At 60.0% G+C, this 21,836-nt stretch overlaps 2 protein-coding genes across 6 annotated transcripts in view; one reads left to right on the forward strand and one right to left on the reverse strand.

Moving 5' to 3' along the window:
- The window catches only part of GTF3C1 (general transcription factor IIIC subunit 1), a 70,950-nt gene extending 65,515 nt beyond the window's left edge, over window positions 1-5,435 (forward strand). Inside the window, exons 33-37 of the mRNA XM_006746717.3 lie at window positions 342-622; window positions 1,668-2,193; window positions 2,926-2,977; window positions 3,805-3,997; window positions 4,357-5,435. Coding sequence (XP_006746780.2) covers window positions 342-622; window positions 1,668-2,193; window positions 2,926-2,977; window positions 3,805-3,997; window positions 4,357-4,569 — 1,265 coding nt within the window. The 3' untranslated portion in view covers window positions 4,570-5,435. The remainder of the gene's footprint in view (window positions 1-341; window positions 623-1,667; window positions 2,194-2,925; window positions 2,978-3,804; window positions 3,998-4,356) is intronic.
- Window positions 5,436-12,767: 7,332 nt separating this feature from the next.
- The window catches only part of IL21R (interleukin 21 receptor), a 35,392-nt gene continuing 26,323 nt past the window's right edge, over window positions 12,768-21,836 (reverse strand). For 4 of the 5 annotated variants that reach the window (XM_081819804.1, XM_006746719.3, XM_031017514.2 and 1 more), the window contains 6 exons: window positions 21,415-21,614; window positions 18,454-18,599; window positions 17,234-17,411; window positions 16,855-16,954; window positions 15,840-15,924; window positions 12,768-14,138 (listed from right to left, as the gene is read on the reverse strand). In XM_081819804.1, coding sequence (XP_081675930.1) covers window positions 13,371-14,138; window positions 15,840-15,924; window positions 16,855-16,954; window positions 17,234-17,411; window positions 18,454-18,599; window positions 21,415-21,614 — 1,477 coding nt within the window. In that variant the 3' untranslated portion in view covers window positions 12,768-13,370. Of the gene's footprint in view, window positions 14,139-15,839; window positions 15,925-16,854; window positions 16,955-17,233; window positions 17,412-18,453; window positions 18,600-20,011; window positions 20,218-21,414; window positions 21,615-21,836 lie in introns of those variants that run through there. The other variant, XM_031017515.2, reaches the window with a different exon arrangement.

Raw genomic sequence — 21,836 nt, forward strand, 5'->3', positions numbered from 1 at the left:
CAGGAAGCCATGCACAGCAGCCCCGGCTCGTGGAAGCTCACGTGGGAGTTCAGGGAGGGGTCCCGGGATGTCCCCCAGGGTCTGAGGAGTGGTGAACACAGGAGCACCAGGAAGGCAGGGCCCAGGGCAGCCCAAGTTGAGGAACTCCTCCAGAGCTCCGGGGCTGCTGTCCTCAGACCCCAGCCCTACCTTCCTGCCCTTCATCCTGGCCCCGGGGGTGCATCCCGACCGCCGGGCCCGTGCTCCGTTCACCCAGAAGGTGTCCCCTCCCTATTTGGGGGGTGGTGAGTTGGTGTTGGGGCCCTGGGCTGGGCTGATTCGGGTTCTCCTCATCTTCACAGTCCCTTCTCTGGAAGAGCTACCCGTGGGCATATCCTGCCTCCCTGACAGCTTCACCAGGCTGATCAAGAGCCAGGGGGCCACCTGCAGCCTGGAGGAGTTTGTCCACCAGGTGGAGCTGTGCGGGTATGAGCCGGGAGATGTGTGTGCCGTCTTGGAGGTCCACGGGGTCATTGCAGCCACAGGGTGCTTTGGGGTGGACAGAGTGGAGCTGAGCAGATGGTTCTCTGCCTTTGAGCGGACAGACGCCGAGCGCACCAGGACCTTCGCAGACTATATCCAGGTGAGCCGTGCTCTCAAGTAATGTGGGGTAGCCGACGCAGAAGGTACCGCTCACCGGCCAGATGCACGCCTCGGAGGAGGGGCTCGACTTGGGGCACGTAGTGTAATTTTTTCAAAGATTAAATTAGTCGCCAAGATTAGAAATGGGAGATTTTGCCTAAAACCCAGCTTCTCTGGAATGTTAGAGGTTGGGCACCTTGGGTCCCGTCTCTTCAGCACAGTGGGACGGAGCCAAGTAGAGCCATCTCTGCTGGGCCCACAGCTCCTGGATATCCTGCACCTGGCCCCACAGGACTCCCCGCTGTACCTGCCTGGGTCCATTTTCATCAGGAACCCTTGAACCCAAGGAACGTATTAACAGATGGACCTTTTAAATCGAGTGCCTTGGGACTTGTCTGGCCCCGATGTGCCTGGTCTGTAGTTGGAAGCAGGTGTTTGTGAGTGCAGGACATGAGAGCAGGGTCATACGACTGTTCACGTGGTGTCTCCTTGTTCATATGATCCATGCTCCCTGTGGCCCAGGTGACAAGGGCTTACAGCAAACCCTCCCCAGACCTGCGTGACCTGGCTATGAGTCCTGGTTCCAGGATGTGAACTGGGGCAAATTTCTTGAATCCTGACTTGTGGGTTTTTAAGCTAGGAATGAAAAGAAAGACAATAGCGTCGGGTGCAGTGTCTCCATCAGAACAGGGACCTTGCAAGCAGGGCTTGGTATAAGGACGAGAGGAGTTACTGTCATTCGTGTGGGAACAATCATGGCTTTTGTGGAACTTGATAGCACTCGGGGTGTTGAGCTTCCTGGGAGGACGCTTTCACGGCAGCTTCGGTTCTAAGAAGTTTGCCCCAAGCCTAGAGGGGGAAAGGGCTGCCCTGGGGCCGCATGGCCAGCTGGCGCCTGCCTTGGGCTGGAAGCCAGACCTCGCCCTCGAGTCAGTCTGTCCTGATGGAGCTGGGCTTGCCATTTGCTCGGGACGCTCAGATGCACCGAGCAAGGGAAGCAGGCGTGAGGATCCCGCACAGACCCGTGTGTCTCCCGCTTTTCCTAGGACCTCCTGGAGCACCACCAGGTCCTGGAAGTCGGTGGCAACACCACTCGCCTGGTGGCCATGGCCTCTGCCCAGCCCTGGCTCCTGCACTCGGTGCGGCTGAAAGGCAGAGAGGAGGATGCGTACCCTCAAAGAGAAGACCCCCAGGCCAGACCCCGAGACGGGCCTGCCAGTGAGGACAGCCCCTCGGGGAGGCAGGCACCGCCCTCCCAGGGCCCCCGGAGCACCAAGAGGCGTGCTAGCTGGACGAGCAGTCACATGGCCTATCAGGGCAGGGAGACGGACCCCGAGAGTACCCAGAAGCCCCCCGCCAAGAGGCCCACGCTCCAGGATGTGCGCTGGGCCCCCAGCCCCAGGCCCAGAGCAGAAGAAGAGCTAGAGCCCCCGGCACCTGCTCTGCCACCAGTTCCCGGAGACACAGGTGTGAAGGAGCCTCCCCCAGGAGCACCGGAGGCCGGGCAGGAGGACCAGGAGGAGCAGCTGAGCTGTCAGGCCCAGCTTCCAGAAGGATCTGAAGACCCCAGAGGTACCGAACAAACCTGGTCCCCCACCCCACCTTCCCCCACCTGCCCATCACCTGTCCTGGGCTGAGTGTCCCCCACACCCCACACCTGCCCTGAGACGGGGAACCCCAGCTTTTCCTAGCCTCAGCGTTGAGGGGGAAAGGTCTTGCCTGTTCCCACTAGAGGGCTTCAGGGGCTCCTAAGCAGGTCTGTGAATGACCAGTGTGGGACACGAAGGTGGTTCTGGAAGGCCTTTTTGGCTGAGATGTCCCGCGTGAGGGCGCAGTGGCAGGAACGGGGGGCGTCGCGCCTCCTGTTGGGATTGGCAGACATGCAGGGATGGAAACCTGCCGGGTTCCCCTCCTGCGGGGTAGATGCTCTCACCTGTGTTCAACGCTGGCCTCTTTGTGTGCTTTCTGAAGGCGTCTTTGTTTCCTTGGGGCTGTTTTTGCCTTAGGGGGTTATGCACACGGCTCTGTGGTCGGGGCTTCTGGGTGGAAGATGAGGTGCTCACTTGCCTCCCTTCGTGGGGGTTCCTCAGGGCCCTGAACACCCCCCCCACACACACACACACTTGCACACTGCGGCCCAGCCCAGTTTGCTTCTCGGGGTGCGAGGGCTCTGTGAGGACTGGGCTTGCTGTCCCTCTGTTCGCGGCTTTATCCCCAGAGCCCGAAAGGACGTGTCGCATGAACAGAAGAGGAAGAGATGGACTCCTGCCTCTTAGGTCTCATGTCCTCTCCCTCTTCTGTCAGGTTTGGCCGAGAGTTCTGTGGCCAGCAGCCTCTCCCAAGCAGCACGGGAAAAGTGAGTGTGTGCCCAGATCCAGGCGGCCTGGTGCGGGGTGCGGGTGCGAGGGTGGGGAGTCTGTCCCCGGGGTCCCAGTAGTGATCATCACATGGAGATCTTCCACAGTCCGGCGCAGTAGTTCTCGGCCAGGGGACCTGGAAATGTGTTGGTCTTTGGTCGTCCCACTTGCTGGGGAAACAGGGCAGGAGCTGCTTATGGGGAGCGGGTGAGGGCCAGAGGTGTAGACTTGGGCAGTGCGTGGGTCCGTCTGGAACCATGGGCTTCACGGGAGCCTTCCTGGTGAGGGGGCACCTCCCACACGTGTGCTGGGGCCGTGAGCCCCCGGCTCCGATGCAGCGCTCCCGGTCATGGCGGTCAGAGCCAGGTGTCCAGCTGGCCCTGGGCCCCTCCCATGCCTGGACCCCGTGTGGCAGACCAGTCACTGGGGCAACGGGGGACTGCTAAGACACAGAAGTAGGTCTTCTGCATAAAGACCTCTGTGAGCTCTAGCCTGATGTGGAGTCGGCCGTTGCCCCTGGGGCCAGGATGGAGCTGGTGCATCCAGAGGTCAGCTCGTCTCCCTCGTCTGCCAGCGCGGGGCCCTGTGGGGGACATGGGCACGTCACGGCCTCGGTTAAGGCTGAGTGTGAGCGGGTCCCTTCAGCTGGCGACCCGGGCCCTGGGGTAGGGACTCCTCATTCCAGATGGGCAGGGGGGTGTGGAGGAGCAGGACCCCCGGCCCCGTGACGCAGGCCAGGCGCCGACCGCCCTGAGCCTCAGCGTCCCGTCGGTGGAACCGTGTCCCCTCACCCACCGAGCCTGACGCCTGCGTGTCTCCGCTGCAGGGACTGCGAGAACATCTCCTTCATCGCCCGCCCGTGGCGCATCGTGGACGGCCACCTGAACGTGCCGGTGTGCAAGGGCATGATGGAGGCCGTGCTCTACCACATCATGACCCGGCCCGGCATCCCCGAGAGCCGCCTGCTGCAGCACTACCAGGGCGTCCTGCAGCCCATCGCCGTGCTCGAGCTGCTGCAGGTGCGGCCGGGCTGGGCTGGCCAGGCCTCCCCGCAGCTCCCTGCTGACCACTGCTCCCTCCTCCTGGGCCCCTGCTTCAGCCTCCCAGCGGGGTGGCCCGTCAGGAGATTCTAGGTTCGGCCTGAGAGCCAGGCCGCTCGCGTGGGTCCCTTACTTACTTTACCCCCCTGCTCAGCCCTGCCCAGAGAGGTGTTCTCGCTGCCCTCCGAGGCCGCCAGGCCGGCCCATGAGCCCCTCGCCTGTCTTCCCTGGGCCCCTGCGGCCCCCACCCCTGCCCTGGGGTCCTGCAGCTCCCAGGGTGGGATGGAAGACCCGGTCTGCAAGTGCGCCCGTCACCCTAGGTGTCCCGCTGTCTCTAGGGCCTGGAATCCCTGGGCTGCATTAAGAAGTGCTTGCTGAGGAAGCCGGCGGCCGTCTCGCTCTTCTCCAAGCCCCAGGTCCCGGAGGTCCAGGCGCCCTCCAGCCCGAGCGAGAGCCCCACTGTGTTCTACGAGCCCACGCTGGACTGCACCCTGCGGTTGGGCCGCGTGTTCCCCCACGAGGTCAACTGGAACAAGTGGGTCCACTTATGAGGCACGTGCGGTCACCACGACCCCCCCTCCCTGCCACTGGTGCCTGAGGAGGGCGTGACTCCCTGGGGGGGGCTCCACCTGGCCCCCGCGTGCGCCGCACCCTGCCCGGGGCACAGGGACAGGTCTGTGCCAAGCCTCGGGCCCGGAACTCGGAAGAGGGCCTCCCGCCCGCCTGCTCCGGGGGGCTTCCCGGACGGAGGGCCCTGCTCCGTCCCGCCGGGCGTTGTCAGGGAGCAGCTACCAGGAGGCTTGGGTCCCTGCTGTCCCTCTCTCGTTCCCAGGGCGTGTTAGCCGTGGCTGCAGGCACGGATCCTGCACTCCGTCGCTGCCTGCTTTCTCTGCGGAACTTGGGTTGTGGTGAGTCTGAGAGGCCCTGGTGGGCTTGGCCTCCAAGGGCCTCCACCGTTAGGGAGCGGAGCTGCCGGCCCGGGCCCCCGTGCCTTCCACCTTCCGTATGGACCTCGGCGGCGTCATCCTTTGGCCAGTGAGGGTCAGGAGCTGGCCTTGCTCACAGCCCTCGTTGCAGATTCCAGCCACCATGGCAGAAAGGCCAAGTGCCCCAAGTGGCAGGGCCTCGTGGGGGGCGCGTCACAGAACGGGCTGTGTGTCCTGCCACCCAGGGCCCCAGCAGGGACTGACCCCTCTCCAGGCAGGACATCGGACCCTGAGCCTGGGGCCCCCTTGTTGGTCCCACAAGACAACCGGCGGGCCTCCGGGGGGTGGGGGTGGGGGGCGCCTTTCCCGCAGCTGGAGCCGAGGAGCTGAGCGGGCCTACAGTTGGTTTGTTCTTTTCCCTTCTTTTCTCTTTAAAAAAAACCCCTTGGCATGTATTTATTTATTTTGTAATTAAAGTGAAGGAAAATGCATTTAGGTTTCTGTGTTTCCTAAAGAATCTCTGTTCCTCTGGGGGCCTTCCTGCTTTCACCTGCAGAACTGCCAGGAATAGAGGCTCCCACTTAAACCAAAGGGGGAGGGAGGCGCTGCGGCCTTGACTTGCCCCTGGTCGGCCCAGCCCTCCTGCCCCTGTTCCAGAGCCCTTCCTCCTCCTCAGCCGGGCCCAGGCCTCTGTCTACCCGGAGACGCTCGGGCAGCTGTGCCATGCAGGGTGGCCCAGGGCCAGGCCGGCCGGTTGCAGGGGTCACAGGCTATGGCCTGGGTTTGGGCAGTGGGCGTTCTCTTCAGCCCTTCCCTCCCATCTCCCCCCCCTTCCCTTTTTCTTCCCTCCCTCCCTTTCTCTCCCTCCCTCTCTTTCTTTTTTCTTTTTCCTCCTCTTTCTTTTGTATGTGTATATGAGCTGCCAACATTTTTTTTAAAAATGGGACATTTCACATTTTTAAAAAATCCAGACTTCTATCTTGTGGAAAACTGGAGAGCGACAGCGACAGCGCATAGGGCAGTGGGGAGTGTGGGAGTGGGGACGGGCCCCCCAGGCAGCACTGCCCCAGCCCCAGGCCCAGCCTTGCACCTGCCAGCTTCTCAGCCTTACAAAAGCAGCCCATCTGGGCATGTTTGACCTGCAGCTCCTGGCCTGGCCCAACTCAGGGCCCCGTGTTTCCGTCTTGGGACCAGACTCTGGGGTGATGAGGGGCAGGATGGAGCGCGGAGCGGGGAGTCTAAGGGTGAACCCCAGCACAGACAAGACCTGGCCAAGTCTTTTTTTTTTTTTTTTTCTTTTAAAGATTATTTATTTATTTATTTGACAGAGAGAGACACAGCGAGAGAGGGAACACAGCAGGGGGAGCGGGAGAGGGAGAAGCAGGCTTCCCGCTGAGCAGGGAGCCCGATGCGGGGCTCGATCCCAGGACCCTGGGATCATGACCTGAGCCAAAGGCAGATGCTCAACGACTGAGCCACCCAGGTGCCCCCAAGACCTGGCCAAGTCTTAACCGTCACTTTTTTTTCTCTCATTTTTACTCAAGTATTAAAAAAAAAAGTGGGGAGATTTTTTTGAGATCAAGTAGAAAAAAGAGTGTTATCTGCTTTATGAACAGAAAATACTTTACAAATGCCAGTTGTTTGGGAACACCCTGTGTGGCGGGAGACAGGTGGTGCTATGGGCACCGAGTCTCGATACTCCCATCTCAGAGCCTTGCTTTTCTCATCTGAAAAATGGGGATGGACTGACTTCTTCCTGCGAAGACCAGAGGCACTGAAGGGCACCAAGTACAAGCAAATAGTAGGGCTCAGCAAAGTTTATCTCCCATTCTGTCCCCGTACCTGAGGGATGGTTTGGGCCTGTGTTTGGGAGATGGGACATAGGGATGAGGGGTGCAGCCCTTCAGTGGAGAGATGGGCTTCTATGACCAGGCTCCACATTCCACAGCCAGCCATTCTGTGCAAGGATGACCTGTTCTCTCCCTCCTTCTGCCCACCTGTGCATCTGTCCATGTCTGTCTGTCCATCCACCCCCCCACCGCACACCCATCCACCCCCCACCCATCCATCCACCCACTACCCATCCATCCATCTATCCACCCATTTCCCCACCCATCCATCTACCCATCCATCCACCCACCTACCCACCATCCATCCATCCATCCACCCATCTCCCCATCCATCCACCCATCTACCCACCATCCATCCATCTACCCACCTCCCCATCTGTCCACCTATCCACCCACCCACCCATCCAAGGTAGCTCTCCCCTTCCAACCTCTGCACAAAGGGCTTCAGGAACCACAGCATAGACCAGAAGATCTGAGCACAGATGCCTTCAGGGGTCAAGCAGGTCCCATAAATGAGAGGAAGGAGAGCCTTGTGTTAAATATAAATACTAGGGAGTGGTAGAGACTGTGGAAAACTGAAGTGTATGTGAAGGGACTCCCAAACAAGGCAGGGAGGGTGAGGAGGGACACTGAGCCCAGAGGGCACACGTCCCATTCACCCTGGCCTGCCGCTCACAGGAGGCCAGAACTATAGGGCCTGGACATCGTGGCTCTGTCCTTCGTGTCCCCACCCCACCCCCAACTTTTGGTTCTTCCTCCTTTTAACTTACATCAGCAACATGGTAATGTATTCTCTCTAATTGAAACAGTACAGTAAGACTCAAGCCTCCAGGCTCCTTTCCCCTTAGGACCTTTTTCTTTGCATTTACATACATTTTCTGCGCCACTAGAAAACATGGGTCTGTGATGCCATTTTTACATAAAATGTCTCACTGATAAAGCTCGCTGGGCTCCCCCAGCCGTGTCCCTGGACTTACTCCCTCCTTTCCCTAAAGGTAAGCACCACTCTTCCTGGTTTCCCCCTATTGAGCCTCCTCCTCTGCCTTCTCAGACTCCGCCTCCCTCCTGTCTGGGGTCCTCTCAGACCATGTCCTGCCGGCTGCTGGCCCTGCTCCCCTCCTGCCCCGTTTCTGACCTGGGCTGAGCGTGATCTCCGCCCTCTGACTTCCCCTGACCACCCAGCCTTCCCTTGGACCCCTGACCCGCTTGTGCCAGGGATTTCCCAGCTGTGCATGGATGTGGATCCGCGTATTGACACGTCTGTGTGTGTATGTGTGTGTACGTGTGGACGTGCGTGCACACGTGTGATCTCCCTGCTTGGTGACACCTCACCACCCCCAGCATCCAGTGCCCTGTGCACCTCCAGCCACCCAACCAGAAGTCAGCCCTGATGGAATTAAAAAGCCCCGTCCGTTCACCTTGGGTCATCACCATACTCCCACGGCAAGAGTGTGGCCGCGACCATGGTGTAGGGGCGCCCATCTAAGCCACCTGACAAGACTCTGGCGCTGCCCCTCCCACTTCAGTCAAGTTCCTGTGGTCACCAGCAGGTGGCGGCAGCGGCTCGGTTCGCGGCTGGTTCGTCTTGCCCTCCAGGTGTCTGCAGCGACGATTCCCGGGTCCCACGGTGAACCGGGAAAAGCTTGCTGGAGTAGTGGGGGGAGGGGGTTGGCTTGCCCACAGAAATGATGATCACGCAACAATACTTCCTGAGCACCGTCCTTGGCACTTGACGCAGACCAACTCCTGGCCTCCCGGCAGCCTCAAAGCGCATCTGCTCAGTACGCCCATTTCGTGTCTGAAGAAACTGAGGCACAGAGAGAGAAAATAGCTTCTGCAGACTGGCAGCTAGTGGGTTGATCTGCTGGCGTTGCCAGCTCACCCGTGCGGCCCCCAACGCCCCCCCCCCCCAAGCTGCTTGCCAGAGGTGGGGGCTGCTTTGGGGTGAGCAGCCAGCTCTATTCTAGGAGACCCCTTAAATTGCAGAATGAGAAGGTTTCTTCTCTGAGGCCACCAATGTTAAAACCCCTCAGATCTGTGGCCCCCCAGGGACGGGGGAAAGACCCCTCGCTGCCCCCCCGGGGTGAGCAACGGGAGAGGGTCTCTTGCTCCGTTTAAGGACTTCCCAGGAGGCCCCCGTCTTCGTCTCTCTGCCCCGTTCTGTGGTATCTCCAGGTCCAGGGCAGGTGGCTCCCCCCTGGGCTCAGTCCCCTCTGTCCTCTCTGCCCACTGCCTCATCAGCCGCTGCTCTGCCGTTAACTGGTTGCTTCACATGCTCGTCCGTCCAGCATCTGCTGAGCACCTGCCATGTGCCAGGCACCATTCCAGGCTCTGCGACGCAGGGCGAGTAAAACAGACGAAACCCCCGTGCTAGCGGGACTGACAGTAAACACGACGAATCAGTAAAAGACACAGGTTAGAGCTTAATACATGTTACGGGGGACAACTAAGTCAGTGGGGTGCTGCAGTTTTGAGTGAGGGGCCCAGGGGAGGTCCTGCTGAGAAGGTGACATCTGAGCGGAGACCCGACTCCTCTTGTTTTCCTTTCGTGGCTTGATGCTTCTTGACTACGGGCGACCCCTCTCGCATCTCCTCCCTGTCGAGAACGTGTACTTCTTCCTCCTGTTCTCTAGGTGCGGGGGGCTCCCGGGAGGCAAGTGCACGTATGTGCTCGCTGCTCCGTCTTTCCCGTCCCTGGATTTCTGATGGTGCGTCCGGGCGGCTGCGGGTGGGATGTGCCCCATGTGGCCCATCCCCAGACCAAGTCCCAAGCAGGGGAGGGAGAAGAGCCTTCCCCTCCAACAGGGAGCCTAAAGGAACACACCAGCTCCGCTTTCTTGTGTGTGGGTCTCATCCCAGCCGAGCTGTTCCTCCCAGATGTGGAGGTCCTCCCAGCAAGCCGAGAGGCTCATGGCTGCCCCCCACTTTACGAAGAGGAAACTGAGGCTCAGAGACAGCAGGCGACTGCCCAAGGTCATCCATGAGAAGGGATGGAGCCTGGCCCCCTGGCCCCATTGAATGTAGTTAGTCCTTCCTCAGGTTGGGAGGAGAGTCCTCATTATGCTAGGACACTTCCCACTGCAAGTGACACAAACCCATGTCAGACCCACTTAAGCAAAAAAGGGAAACTCGCAGCTCATCAGCCCAGTCGGGACAGGCTGGGTTATGCGGTGCTGACACACAGCCCCCAAATCTCGGTGGTTTACAACAGGGATTGATTTCTTGCTCCATCTCGGGTAAACTGGAGGCTCTGCTCCCCGTGTCTCCTCCCGCAGGGACCCAGGCTGATGGAGCAGCCGCCAGCTTATTTGTCACAGCTCCCGGTGGCAGAGAGGAACAACACTCGGGAGAACATCACAATGGTCAGGTACATGCTCTGGTCCAGAAGTGAGACTTACCACTTCTGCTTGCAACTCCCTGGCCAGTCCTGGTCATGTGGTACCATACCAGGGGGTCCAGAAGGTGAAGAGCATAATGACTTCCACACTTGGGTACCTCAAAAGTCCATGGGGATGTGGTTTCAGGCATGGCTGGATCCAGGAGCTCAAGAGATATTACCAGGAATCAATCTCTGTTCCCAGCTCTGCTTTCTTGTGTGTTGGCCCCACCCCACAGCCCCGGGCTTCAGTCCATCCCTACCGCTCGGCAGTCCTAGCAGAAAGAGCACATGGACCAGTTTGAGTCACGTGTATGTCCCAGAACCAGTGGTGTGGCGGGGGTTGGGGTGGCATGGAATGGTCTGTCAGCCACTCTCAGAGCTGGGGTCAGCTGCCCGCCCCACAAGGACGCTGCATGGACAGAAGCAACAGGCACCCCACAAGTGTTCCCTCTTGACCTAGGTCCCTCCCAGCTGAGCAAGGGGAAGAAGAGCTGCATTTGGGGTCAGGAGACCAGAGTTCGAGTTCTGGCTGTGATCTTTAATTCAGTGTGTGACCTCAGGCCAGCAAGCCTCTGGCCCGTTGTGCGCCTTCACTTCATTCGTCACATGGATAGCCCTGCCCTCTCCGACCCCGCAGATGGAAAAGGGCTGGCCCAGGAGGAGAGCATGGCTTCCGTGCACGGGGTGTTGTGGCCTGTGCAATTGTGGCCTGGACTCTGGGTGACGAGAAGCCACCTTCCCCACCTCCAGGTGCTCAGGGCTCCGTCACACCTCCAGGCCCTTGCTCAAGCTCTTCCTTCTGCCACAAAAGCCGGTGCATCTAACAAGTCCTATCCATTTGTCAAAGTCCAACAACCACCACCTCCTCCTTGAAGCCCTCCAGCCCCTCCCGATGCCCCTCGGGGCTCCCGTCAGTGGGGTGCTGGGGCTGGCTCGGACCACCTAGGAGGGTTGATGACACACATCTCTTCCCAATCCCACTTGGGGTTGTCAGGTTGGTAGCTTGAAATTGGCCATGGTGGAAGCGTCTACACCATGGGAATAAAGCACACACGACACCCTACAAATCGGGCTTTTTTGAGTGCCTATGTGCCAGGCTGCAGGTAGGGCAGGGAACAAAACAGAGGAAGTTGTTGCCCTCGCGGGGCTTATATTTGACTTACAATCCTGGTCTCTAGCATCTGTTTCCACCTGTCCATCTGCGTTCTTCCTTCTAGCCTTTCACCATCCCTTCATCCGTCTCTCCGTCCACCTGCCCACGTAGCCACCAGTCCCTCATCACCCACCCTCCCAGGAGGACCAGCTCCTGCCTCCTCTTTGCAGCCCGCTTACCAGCTGAGTCCCCTTCAGAGACAGAGTCAGTGAGGAGCCACGCCTGGCCCAAGCCAGAGCCCCTGACCAAGCCCCAGCCCTGGCCCCCTGCCCCCCTGGCCTCCTGGCCCCCTGGCCCCCGGCCCAGAGCTCTGTGCGTGGGAGAGCTGCGCTGACTCCCCTGGGGAGCCGGTGGCTCAGGTGGCCCCTGGAACCCACTGGCCCCAGGAGGATGTGAAAACCACAGCATACCTTGGCCCAAGTGTCCCCGGGAGGTGACAGTGGGGGATGGTGAGGGCTGCTCGCTTGTGTCAGACTGTGCTCCCGTGTCAGACTCGAGCTCCCAGCTGAGCCTCACTTTGATCCCAGGTCAACAGCCCCACGGTTGAAACCATCAATGTTCTAGAACTTTCAGTACCCAGGACTCTCTCGGGGACTCCCCCCCCAACCACCCCATGCTACAGATGAGTCACGGTGAGGCTTTCTGCAGGACTGACTCCCACCAACAGGTAGCTCAGGCTCATCCAAGAGGACAGACAAACCAGAGCTTTTCCCCTTTGGGTTCCGCCCAGCAGCCCGGCCTCCTGGGAGAACCAGGGCCCCGGGCAGTTCCAGGCTGGGGCAGGGATGTCCCCGGGCTCTGGGAGCCGGCCGGCCTGCTGAATCAGACTCTCGGCCTCCCTAACCCTGCTTGGCGGGCTTGAAAAAGACGCCTCTAAAGGTGAGCACCCCGACTGGGAAAACAACCTATGGTCTTGTTTGCTGTTTTTGGTTTTGGTTTGGTTTGTTAAAGCATGAGCTGCATGCAGTCTGTGGCGCTGATGTTCGGTAAGGTGCCTTCAAACGTGGCCAAGATGGATTTTCTTAGCGTCTCAATTCGCATTCTGAACGGACTCTCTGAGAAATCGTCAACAAGACCTTGACTTCCCCGATTCCCGGGGATGAGCAAGCAAGATGCCAGAGGAGTGGAGGGCTGCGTCATCACCGCCTGTCTGCCCCTCCTCCACCACGAGTGCCAAAGGAGCCCCCCCGCACCGTGTACCCCAGAACCCGGCACATGTACTCGTGACCGATAAATATTACTTGGGAGCATAAGGGGAATAACTGAGTGGGCAGCCGAAGCCAGCAAATCTTGGCCGGTGGGGGCTGTTTCTAAGGGACAGGCTGACTTGAAGCCTGGAACCATCCCCCGCCCCGCCAAGTGCCCCTCTGCGGGCAGGACAGCCCCAGACTGTGGCTGCTTTCTCACCCCTGCCCACCACCAGCACAAGCTTGGTCTGGGCCCCAGAAGGAAGGAAGCTGAATTTATTGAGGGTCTGCTCTGCTGCAGCCTGTACAGTGGGTGACCTCACCGATTTCTCCCCAAGGGGGGTCATGCCACCTGCGGGCCCCCCCCCAGTAGCCAGCCCAGAGAGGGGAAGCGGCTGGCCCAAGGTGGCACAGCCCAGGGGCATCACAGTTGGGATTCAGACCTCTGTCCAAAGGCCCCCACAAACCTTCCCACAGCCAGGGTCCCCATGGCCTCACTCCATCCCCTTCCCGTCTCCCTGAGACGTGAAAAGGAACAGCAGGGACTTCTCACGGCTCCTGGAGGCAGGCCCCGCAGGGCAGGGTCCGTGGGGGGCCGCCCCACGTCCAGAAAGGAGGGAGGCTGTCATCGTGTGCACACAGTCCCAGACACATGTACGTCTTGCCTCCGTGCCCACGGGCACCTGCTCCCGCACATGGACACACCCATGCGCTCCCGGGGCCACACATGCGCACCAGGCGTCAACCAGGCTCAGGGGCCCCATCTGGGGGCCCAAAGGTCGCAGGCCTCTTTACCCCACGGCCCAGGTGAGTCCAGCTCTGGCTCTGGCCGAATGGCTCTGGACGGCCGGTCAGCCTCACTGGCTGGCCTGGGGCCCGGGTCCCTCGGTTGGCGGGGCCATGACCACCCACTGGCGGAGGTAGCTCCTGGGGGGCCCCTCGTCCCGGGGGCTGGTGAAGTCACACTCCACAGGGCTGCCGCAGTCAGAGCCCGCGAAGCCACTGTCAAAAGTGTCCATGTCCAGGCCGGCGGGAGGCGAGCCCGTTTCGCTGTCAGACGCCCCTCTGTGGGGCCCGCCACTCCACGGCGGGCCTGGGGTCCAACCTGCCTCATCTTCAAGGGGCAGCTTTAGCTGGTCAAGGAGGCTGCCAGGAGGGCCTCCCGGCCCGGCAAGGCCACCAGTCGAGACGCAGCCACAGGAGAGGACTGTGGTCCCGGTGTCCAAGAGCGGGTCCTCAGTGCCTGAGCCGGGCTCCAGGCTGGTGTCCAAGTTCAGGGCTGGGTAGCCGTCATCCCCACAGGTGCAGGACCAGGCACACAGCCCCTCCATGTCTGCTACGGTCACCGTGTTGATGGACAGTACGCTGTACACTTGGTCCTTCTCCTGGCTATAAGCCGAGCCACCCAAGCTGCCGGTGGTGGCAGGGGCTGGGCCCCAGGAGTCCGGCTCAGGCCCCTCGTCGGCTTCCACCAGGTCGGTGGGCTCCGGCAGAGGCATGGACTGCGGCCCCTTGACGGCGCTCTGCGGTGGGCAAAGGTTGAACATCTCCAGGGATGAAAGCACCTCGGGGCTCTGGGGTCCCAGCTCCAGGCTGGAGGCAGTGAAGGATGCACCCACCCATTTCTGTGTGAGAGAAAAGGGAGACAGTCATGACAGGACGGGGGCAAGGAGGGCATGGACAGACAGACATAGAGCCAGACAGAGCCAGCAAGAGACAGACATGAGAGGATAAAGAGAGCACCAGGGGTCAGAGCCATGGTGCGCCCCTATCCGGGGACCCTCCTCACCACTGTCCCTGCCTCCCTGGGCCTCAGTTTCCCCACCTGCAGGAGGGAGCCGCTGCCCTCAGTAGCCTGCCAGACAATCAGTGCTCGGGGGCCTGGGGTCTTCATAGGGCCTGGGTAGCAGGGGCCAAGATTGCTGAGTTGTAGGGACATGGGGGCGGGAGGGCCTGAGGTCTGGGCGGCAGAGCCGCCATCCGGTCCCCTGTTTCATTTCCTCCGGGACACTTCTTGAAAACGAACATTCTCCTGTTGGTGTCCCCACTGGAGTGGACACTCGGCCAGGGCAGACGCCTCGATTCTTCTGGTCCCAGCTGTGTTCCCGGAGGCTCACACACTGCCTCGCATACAGTCGGTGCCCAATAAATGTGTATTAACTAAACGAACACGTGGAGGGAATTGGTGACAAGCCCCTGGGAAAGGCCTCTGTGTGCTTGGTGGGTAAGGGATGTGGAACGATGACGGACCGAGGCAGCGCCCCCAAGCTCTGAGCATCCCCCACCCTGCCCTCACTGGCCTGGGGTCCCACTCATGACACAGGGTCTCCATCCGAGTGGCAGTGAAAACCCCTGAGAACCAGAATCTCCCAGTTTTGAGGCTGCTGCCTCAGAAAACATCTCAGGCCCCGGGTGAGACGCCCCCCATCTGCCAGTAGCACCCACTGCCCAGAGCTGTGGTGAGGAGTCGTTGCATTCACATCTCGGAAGCTCCTTGCAGAGGGCCAGGCACATGTGAGTATAGGGGGAGTAAACACCGAATAGGTGTGGTATCTGAGCTTCAGGGAAGGTGCAGAGGAAGGAGGTGGGTCTCTCTCCCCCCCGGGGGTGGGGGTGGGAGTCCAGGCTGCTCCCCTGCCTCACGAAAGCCGCTTCCCCACTCGGAGCCTCGGTCTCCCCAGGGGTGCCCTGTGGACGATGGAGCACCCCCCACCCCCACCCAGGGGCCACGATCAGGATGGAAGGGGCAGGGGGTAGAGGGCGCTCAGTGCAGCGCCAGGCAGACAGCAGGAGCTCAGCCAATGCTCTGGTCCACGTTTCCTGACATCCAGGCTCAGCGGGAGTGGGCGGGCTGCCCCCCCCAAGTCACCACATCCTCTCTGCGGCGGGCCCTCCCACGCGGGGTGGGTGTTGAGCGGTAAATGGGCACAGACAACTGTGGGCGCCGGCGGGTGACGGGTGGTTGGGGCTTGGCGGGGGGTTGGTGTATTTGGCAGGTGGGGCCAGACCCTTCCCAGAACCTGCTCCGTCTCGGGGGCTTCTGATAAAGAAGCAGGAGACCCGTTTGTGACTCAAGGAACCACCGGGCTCACCCCCTCCCCCAGCCTGGCTCCTGGGTTGGGAGATGCTGCCCGATTTTTTCTTATACCAGTTCCGCCCCACCCGAATTATTTCCTGCACTCTGCAGATGCAGAGACCGGGGCCTGGCTGGGGCCCGGGCACTCTGGGCCTGCAGGGTGGAGCTGGGGTCCTGGGGCGCAGGTGGAGGTAAGCTCCCAGAGGGTAAGAGGCTCCGTGGGGTTTGTCACGGGCTGAAGGGCACTCACCTTGAAGTCTCCACTGTGGCCCACATAGAGGGGCTGGAAGAACTTCTGTGGGTTGGGCACCTGCCCCCACACCTTCTTCCACAGCCTGGGAGGGCAGAGACGAGGTAAGCCCTCACCATTCCCCAGAGGGCAGCCTGGCCTCCCACTCAGGGGCTCCCCAACTTTGTCCTGCAGGACACTCAGCCCCCGCCCAAAGCACACGCACGCACCTCCCTTCCACCTCTCTACCCCGGGCCTCAACTTCCACATCTGTAAAATGGGGGCAGCAAGTCTCATGCAGGTGCCCGGAGTTTAAGCGCTTGGCTGCCTATTCTGTGCCTGGCAAATGCTGCCCCTTCTGAGCCTCAATTTCCTCCTCCACCACCAGGGATGAGCAAAGGGCCGGTTCCACAGGGGTGTGGGGAGCCCCAGCACCCCAGCACCCAGAGAGTGCTCCGTGATCTTCATTATTATTCGCATCGCGCTCTCTCCCCCCTCCAGCTTCTCTGCCTCCATCTCTGTCAAAGCCTCTGGATGCAGATGAACACATCGAGCCGGGTGTCCGGATCCCCCCCACCCTTGCCCAGGGCTCAGCAAACCCTGGTTGGAGCAGAAGGGAAGGGGGTGGGGTGGATTATCCCCCATGACCTGGCGGCCCTGCGTGCCCCTCCGGGATGCAAAGCATAAACGTCACCGGACAAGATCATAGCCTAGGTCACTGTCATGAGCACTGGGGCAGACTCCACCTCAGAGCTGTGCGGCTTTGGGCAAGTTCTTTGCCAGCTCTGTGCTTCCCTGCTTTTGCCCCATTTGTCCAGGGGAGGTAAGTCCCGAATGGCAAGCTCCTAAGGCTTGAAGGTGAAGGTGAGGTGGGCGCGCTGCATGGTGTCCAGTGAACAGGAGCTGTTTCTCATCACCATCATTGTCATGACCACTGTCGCGATGACAGGCTGTGTCCCCCAACCCTGGGTGGTTATAGAGGGGCTTTGGCCCAGGCTGACCCCCTCCCCCTGCCACCCTGAATCCCTGGCCTTACCTCCAAGGCAGGTGGATCTTCAGGCCTAAGAAGACGAGGATGGGGAGTATGAAGACAAGCAGGAAATAGAGCAGGTAAATGTGCTGGCCTCCCTTTATCTCTGGGAAGGAAGCAGACACTGGGTAAAGTGGAGCCCACCTCTCCCAGAGGCCATGTGGGGCGGGTGTGGGGGGCAATGGGTCTGGGCTGGTGTGGAGGGCATGGGAAGGCCGCGGGGGCCTGGAAGTGGGGCGGTCTGGGATCCTGCTCCCATCCCCACCCCAGGCAAGCCACTTCATCTCACTGGGCCTCTGTGTTCCCATCTGCAAAATGGGGATAATAATTCCCACTGCAAGGAGTTATGAAGAGCACCAAGCGCCCTGCCAGGAGCCACACCTACCTTCCGGCTGGGTGTTAAAGGTGACCGGGTCACTCCACTCGCTCCAGGTCCCCTGGAAGGAGGAGCCGGGCTGGGGCCCTGCGCGGATCTGCACCTCATAGCTCGAGTTACTCTGGAACTCCACGGCAAGGAGAGACACGTTCCTCGAGTCCACTGAGATCAGCTTTCTCCGGGGACTCTGCCAGCACACAGGGAGGATGCACCGGGTCAGGCTCAGCCAGGCCAGCCCCGGCCTCCAGCAGAAGCACCCTTTCCCAGCCGCCCCGAGAGGGGCTGAGGGTCTCCTGCAAAGGCCCCGCTCCCTCCACAAGACCAGGCTCAGCTTGCGTCCCGTCCACTCCGGTGGGGGCGGCACAGAGCCACGGGCACTGCCTAGACCTTGTTTCTCTCTGATCCCAGCTCTCCCCTCACAGTCCTGGCAGGGGACCCTCCCGGCGAGGCCTGGGACCAGCCCAGGAGTAGCAGTGGCCCCTCTTTAACCAGAATCTTTAACCAGCAGCCTTCCAGACAGTGGTCGCTTTTGGAATTGTTCCATAGTGGGCCTTCTCAACAGCAGGCATTTCTGCAAGTCTTGGACCACAGGCCTCTCAGCAACGGATATCTCTGGAAGCCTTCCACGGGGGACATTCCAAACAACCACATGTATGAAATTCTTCGACTGGGACCTCTCTGAAGGATGGATCATTCTAGAAGGCTTCAGCCGTGACTGTTCTGAATAGTGGGCCCTTTGGGAACTCTCCAACGCTCTAAACAAGGATACTTCTAGAAGTCTTCACCTTGGAAACAATCGTCCCTCTAACACTGGACTTTCTTGGTTATTGAACTTCTGGAGCTCTTCACCTGGGGCCATTCTAAGCCAAGGGGGAAGGCTCCAGCTGGCCCCATTTCTGAAACTTCCTCTGCTGTGACTATACTAGACTCTGGGAGGAAAACTGAGGATGTGCTACCCTCTTCTTCTCTGGCATGCTGATCGAGGAACCAGGGGCATGAAGGAAAGAATTTTGAGGGGCCTCCCACCCCAGGGAGAAATGAGGGGGGGCAGCATGGGGTGGGAGGGCGGAGGGGAGAGCTTCCAGCCTCGGTGGGTCCTTGGTCCCATTCTTGGCTGTGAGTCACCAGCTCACCTGTCGCTCAAAACCCCCTCCCCACCACCAGTGCGCCCCAGATGCTCAGCACGGCGCCTCCCCTCCCTCCTTCCCCCAAGTCTCTGCAAGCCTCACCAGAGCCCCGGGGCCTCCCCGCTTCCTGTATTGCAGCTCATACTGCAGCTTGCCCTTCAGCGTGAAGAAATCGTAATTGGAGCTCCAGGAGATGTTATACTGCCCCGAGAAGGTCACGGTCACGTTGAAAGGGGGGGACGGCTTGACTTGAAGGGAAAAGCCAGAAAGATAAGAAAGGGGTGAGATTGGGCTGCAGCTGAGAAGGATGTGGTGGCAGGAAGTTCTCTACACCCGACCCGGTGTTGGTGGTGGGTCGGGATCTGTACCCCCGTGTGACTCTGGGCGAGGCAACCCCTGTCTCTGGGCCTCAGTTTGTGCATCCGAGAAATGAGAAGTTCAGACCACATTGGAGCTGCAGCCGCAGGGGTGGGAGGGTAACAGAAGTGGGCGAAGCAGGTTTGGGGTCTGAGGACATGTAAGCAGGATGCCACACTCAGGCTGGGCAGGACTGCAGACCAGGGTGGCCAGAGAACAGCCTGGAATCCCACATGGGGGAAAGCTCTCTCCAACATTAAAGTTTGTTACTAATCCGGGCGCCTGGGTGGCTCAGTCGGTTAAGTGTCTGCCTTTGGCTCAGGTCATGATCCCGGGGTCCTGGGATCGAGCCCCCTGTCTGGCTCTCTGCTCAGCGGGGAGTCTGCTTCTCCCCTTTCCCCAGCCTCTGCCCCCCCATCCCCCCCGCCCCCGCCCATGTCTCTCTCTCTCTCAATCTCTCTCGTGCATGCACACGCTCTCTCAAATATATAAATTAAAAATCCTAAAAAAAGAATGAAGTTAGCTCCTAATCCAAAAACTTGCTAAGCGACGTGTGGGCCAGAGGAACCAGTTCTGCGTTTCTGTTCTAAACGATGACATCATTTTCTTTTAGCTGCAGCTTCCCAGAGAAGCCAGACTCTGATTAGCATTAATGCTAATGAGATATCATTAATATTCATTAATACTAATGGCGAAAGCGAACAGTACCGAGCTCCTGCGGGGCTGTCTGCAGAGCAGTCTGACCCTCCTCAGTGGCCCTGCGTTCCAAGACTTCTGGAAAGTGCAAGGGCAGAGGCCTGAGTCACAGCACCACACCCTCCTGGGTGCTTCCCAGGCAAAGGTCAAAGCCGGGCCTCCCATTCTGCTCCATCCCAAATTTGTTTCATGAAAGTGAGCGGGATACAACACGGTTAGAAGCCTTCATTTCTTCTCTTGTAAAACGGTACCAGCTCCCCAGCTCCTCTTTCATGGGGTGACAATTCTCGGGGACCAAACTCAGTAGCAGAAGGAGGTCCCTTCCGGGAGAGAGAAGCCAGAAGCTCCTATCCCCCGGCTCCCTTCTTCTCTTCCACCTTATTTGCCAACATCTAACATTTTCTGCATTTCCCTGTGTGATCCTGTTCACCACCCGCCCCTTCTCTGGGATCTGAGCTGCTTGGGGCCGGGGTTTTGTTCTCTTGGGTCAATGTTGTGCCCACGGCTCCCAGGACAGAACAGGTGCACAGAGGCCCTGGAGAAATACTTATTAAATCAACAAACGAAGCTTTCAGGGGTTGCAAAAAGGAACTCTAAAGCTGCTTACTTCTCTGCTCGAGTTGGGAGAAGGTGCACATTCCCGGGGCCCCATCGAGGGCTTTTCTGTCTTTGAGCCATGGGTCCATTTGGACTGGACTCGTTCTTAAACCCTCTTCCGTCTTCCCCAGGCCGGGTGGAGCTCTCCACTTCCCTGTGTGGCATGGGCTGGGTGGCGTGGACTGATTCAGGGAGGGATTCGGATGTTTGCGGAGCCTGGTGCCCAGGAGGAGGAAAGGGCCGGAGTGGGCCGGGAGCCGAATGCCACCTTCTGCCACATCTGGGCACAGGTGGGCCTCAGACCCTGGCAGGGAGGGCAGGAGGGAGGGGTCGGAGGGAACCGTGACTTGGAGCCCCCTGCAAGGCAAAGCAGCTCCTTCTCTGCCCTGCACTCTGCTCTGCAGGGGAGGGGTGGGGATGCTGCCCACCCCAGCTCCCCCAGAGGCAGGAAGGTGGCCCTGCTCCATAAGCTTGCCATGCCTGGGTCCAGATGACCAAGTGAGCATGTGTGTGCATGCGTGTGCATGCGTGTGCACACATCAGCATGTGTCTGAGAGAGAGCGTGAGCATCATCTGTCCAAGCTGTCCAGGCCAGGAGTTGTTGGTAAGACATCTGTGCATCTGAGGGGGTATTTAGAGTGTGTGGATGCATGTGTATGAGTCTGGGTGTGTCTGGGTATACGTGAAGCTCTGCGCACGCCCTCTGTTTGCAAAGTGGTGCAAACCTGGACCCCCAGAGTGTGAATGACAGACGTCCTCTTATCTTCTTGCCCCACTGTGGGAATCTGGGGATACGCTCCCAGGCCGCAGGGTCTGAGCCTCTCCAAGGGCAGGTCTCTCTTCGAGGTCCGCTTACATGCCTCTGGGCACGGGCCTCTCACACGCTCCCTGGACGTTCCCCTTTGGGGGCACACACACACTCACAGTTACCTCCTGTGCTCTTCCCTGCCCTGCCCTGGCTCTGGACCCATAGAACAGCTGATTTCCCCAGCCAGGCCTCCTCCCTTCCTCCAGGGTGTAGGGAAGCTCTGGGCCTCGGAGCTAATAAACAGGAGAAATCTCAGGGAAGCCTTACTCCTGTGACACGGCCTCCCCCGCTTGCCTCAAAATGGGGGCAGAAGCCCAGAAGGGCCCTCACTCGACAAACAGTGAGCCAGTCCGGGGTCACAGAGGGGCAGGTCCTGGGCCCCGGTCCAGCTCCGTTTCAGGCCTCAGCTGCCTCTCTTTGGTTAAGGCCCAAACCTAGGTATCAACCCATCACGCCTTCGTTGCGCTTCTACGGAACAAACTCGAAGGAGAAATGAGCTCCTAGGACAGGTCAGTTTTGATGATGGCGGCGAGCCAGCCCGCGGCGCATGGGGCTCAGCCCTGGCCTGGGTTCTCCTCTGCTCTGGGGTCCCCAGGAATACTCACTGCTCTTAGCCAGGACGAAGCAGCCGCACTCCTGGGAGGACCTGCCGGACTGGTCTGTGATGTTGACACTGAAAATGTCGTCGGCCATGAAGTGAAACACATCCATGTGGCACGTGTACTCTGCGTGCGTGGCATTGTAGGAGGACCGGTGGAGGCTGCAGGAGGTGACCTCATCCTCCAGCTCTCCATATGGGTCTTGCCTTCAAGGACAGAGCAGCCAGTCATGCCTGGAGGCCGGTGGGGCTCCGTGCACACGGCCAGAAGCTCGGGGCTGGGGGGGGGATTTGAGGTGGGGCTGGGGGGGGGATTTGAGTTGAGGCTGGGGCAGGGGTCACCTGGTCCACCAACACTTTCCCAGGGAAGGTGTCCCCTCCCACAAAGCATCCCTGATGGGTTGCGTCCGGGCTTGGCTTGTGTGCCTC

This window comes from Leptonychotes weddellii, chromosome 5 (genome assembly GCF_054177405.1).
Source record: "Leptonychotes weddellii isolate Sample4059 chromosome 5, ASM5417740v2, whole genome shotgun sequence".
In the NCBI taxonomy this organism is placed as follows: domain Eukaryota; kingdom Metazoa; phylum Chordata; class Mammalia; order Carnivora; family Phocidae; genus Leptonychotes; species Leptonychotes weddellii.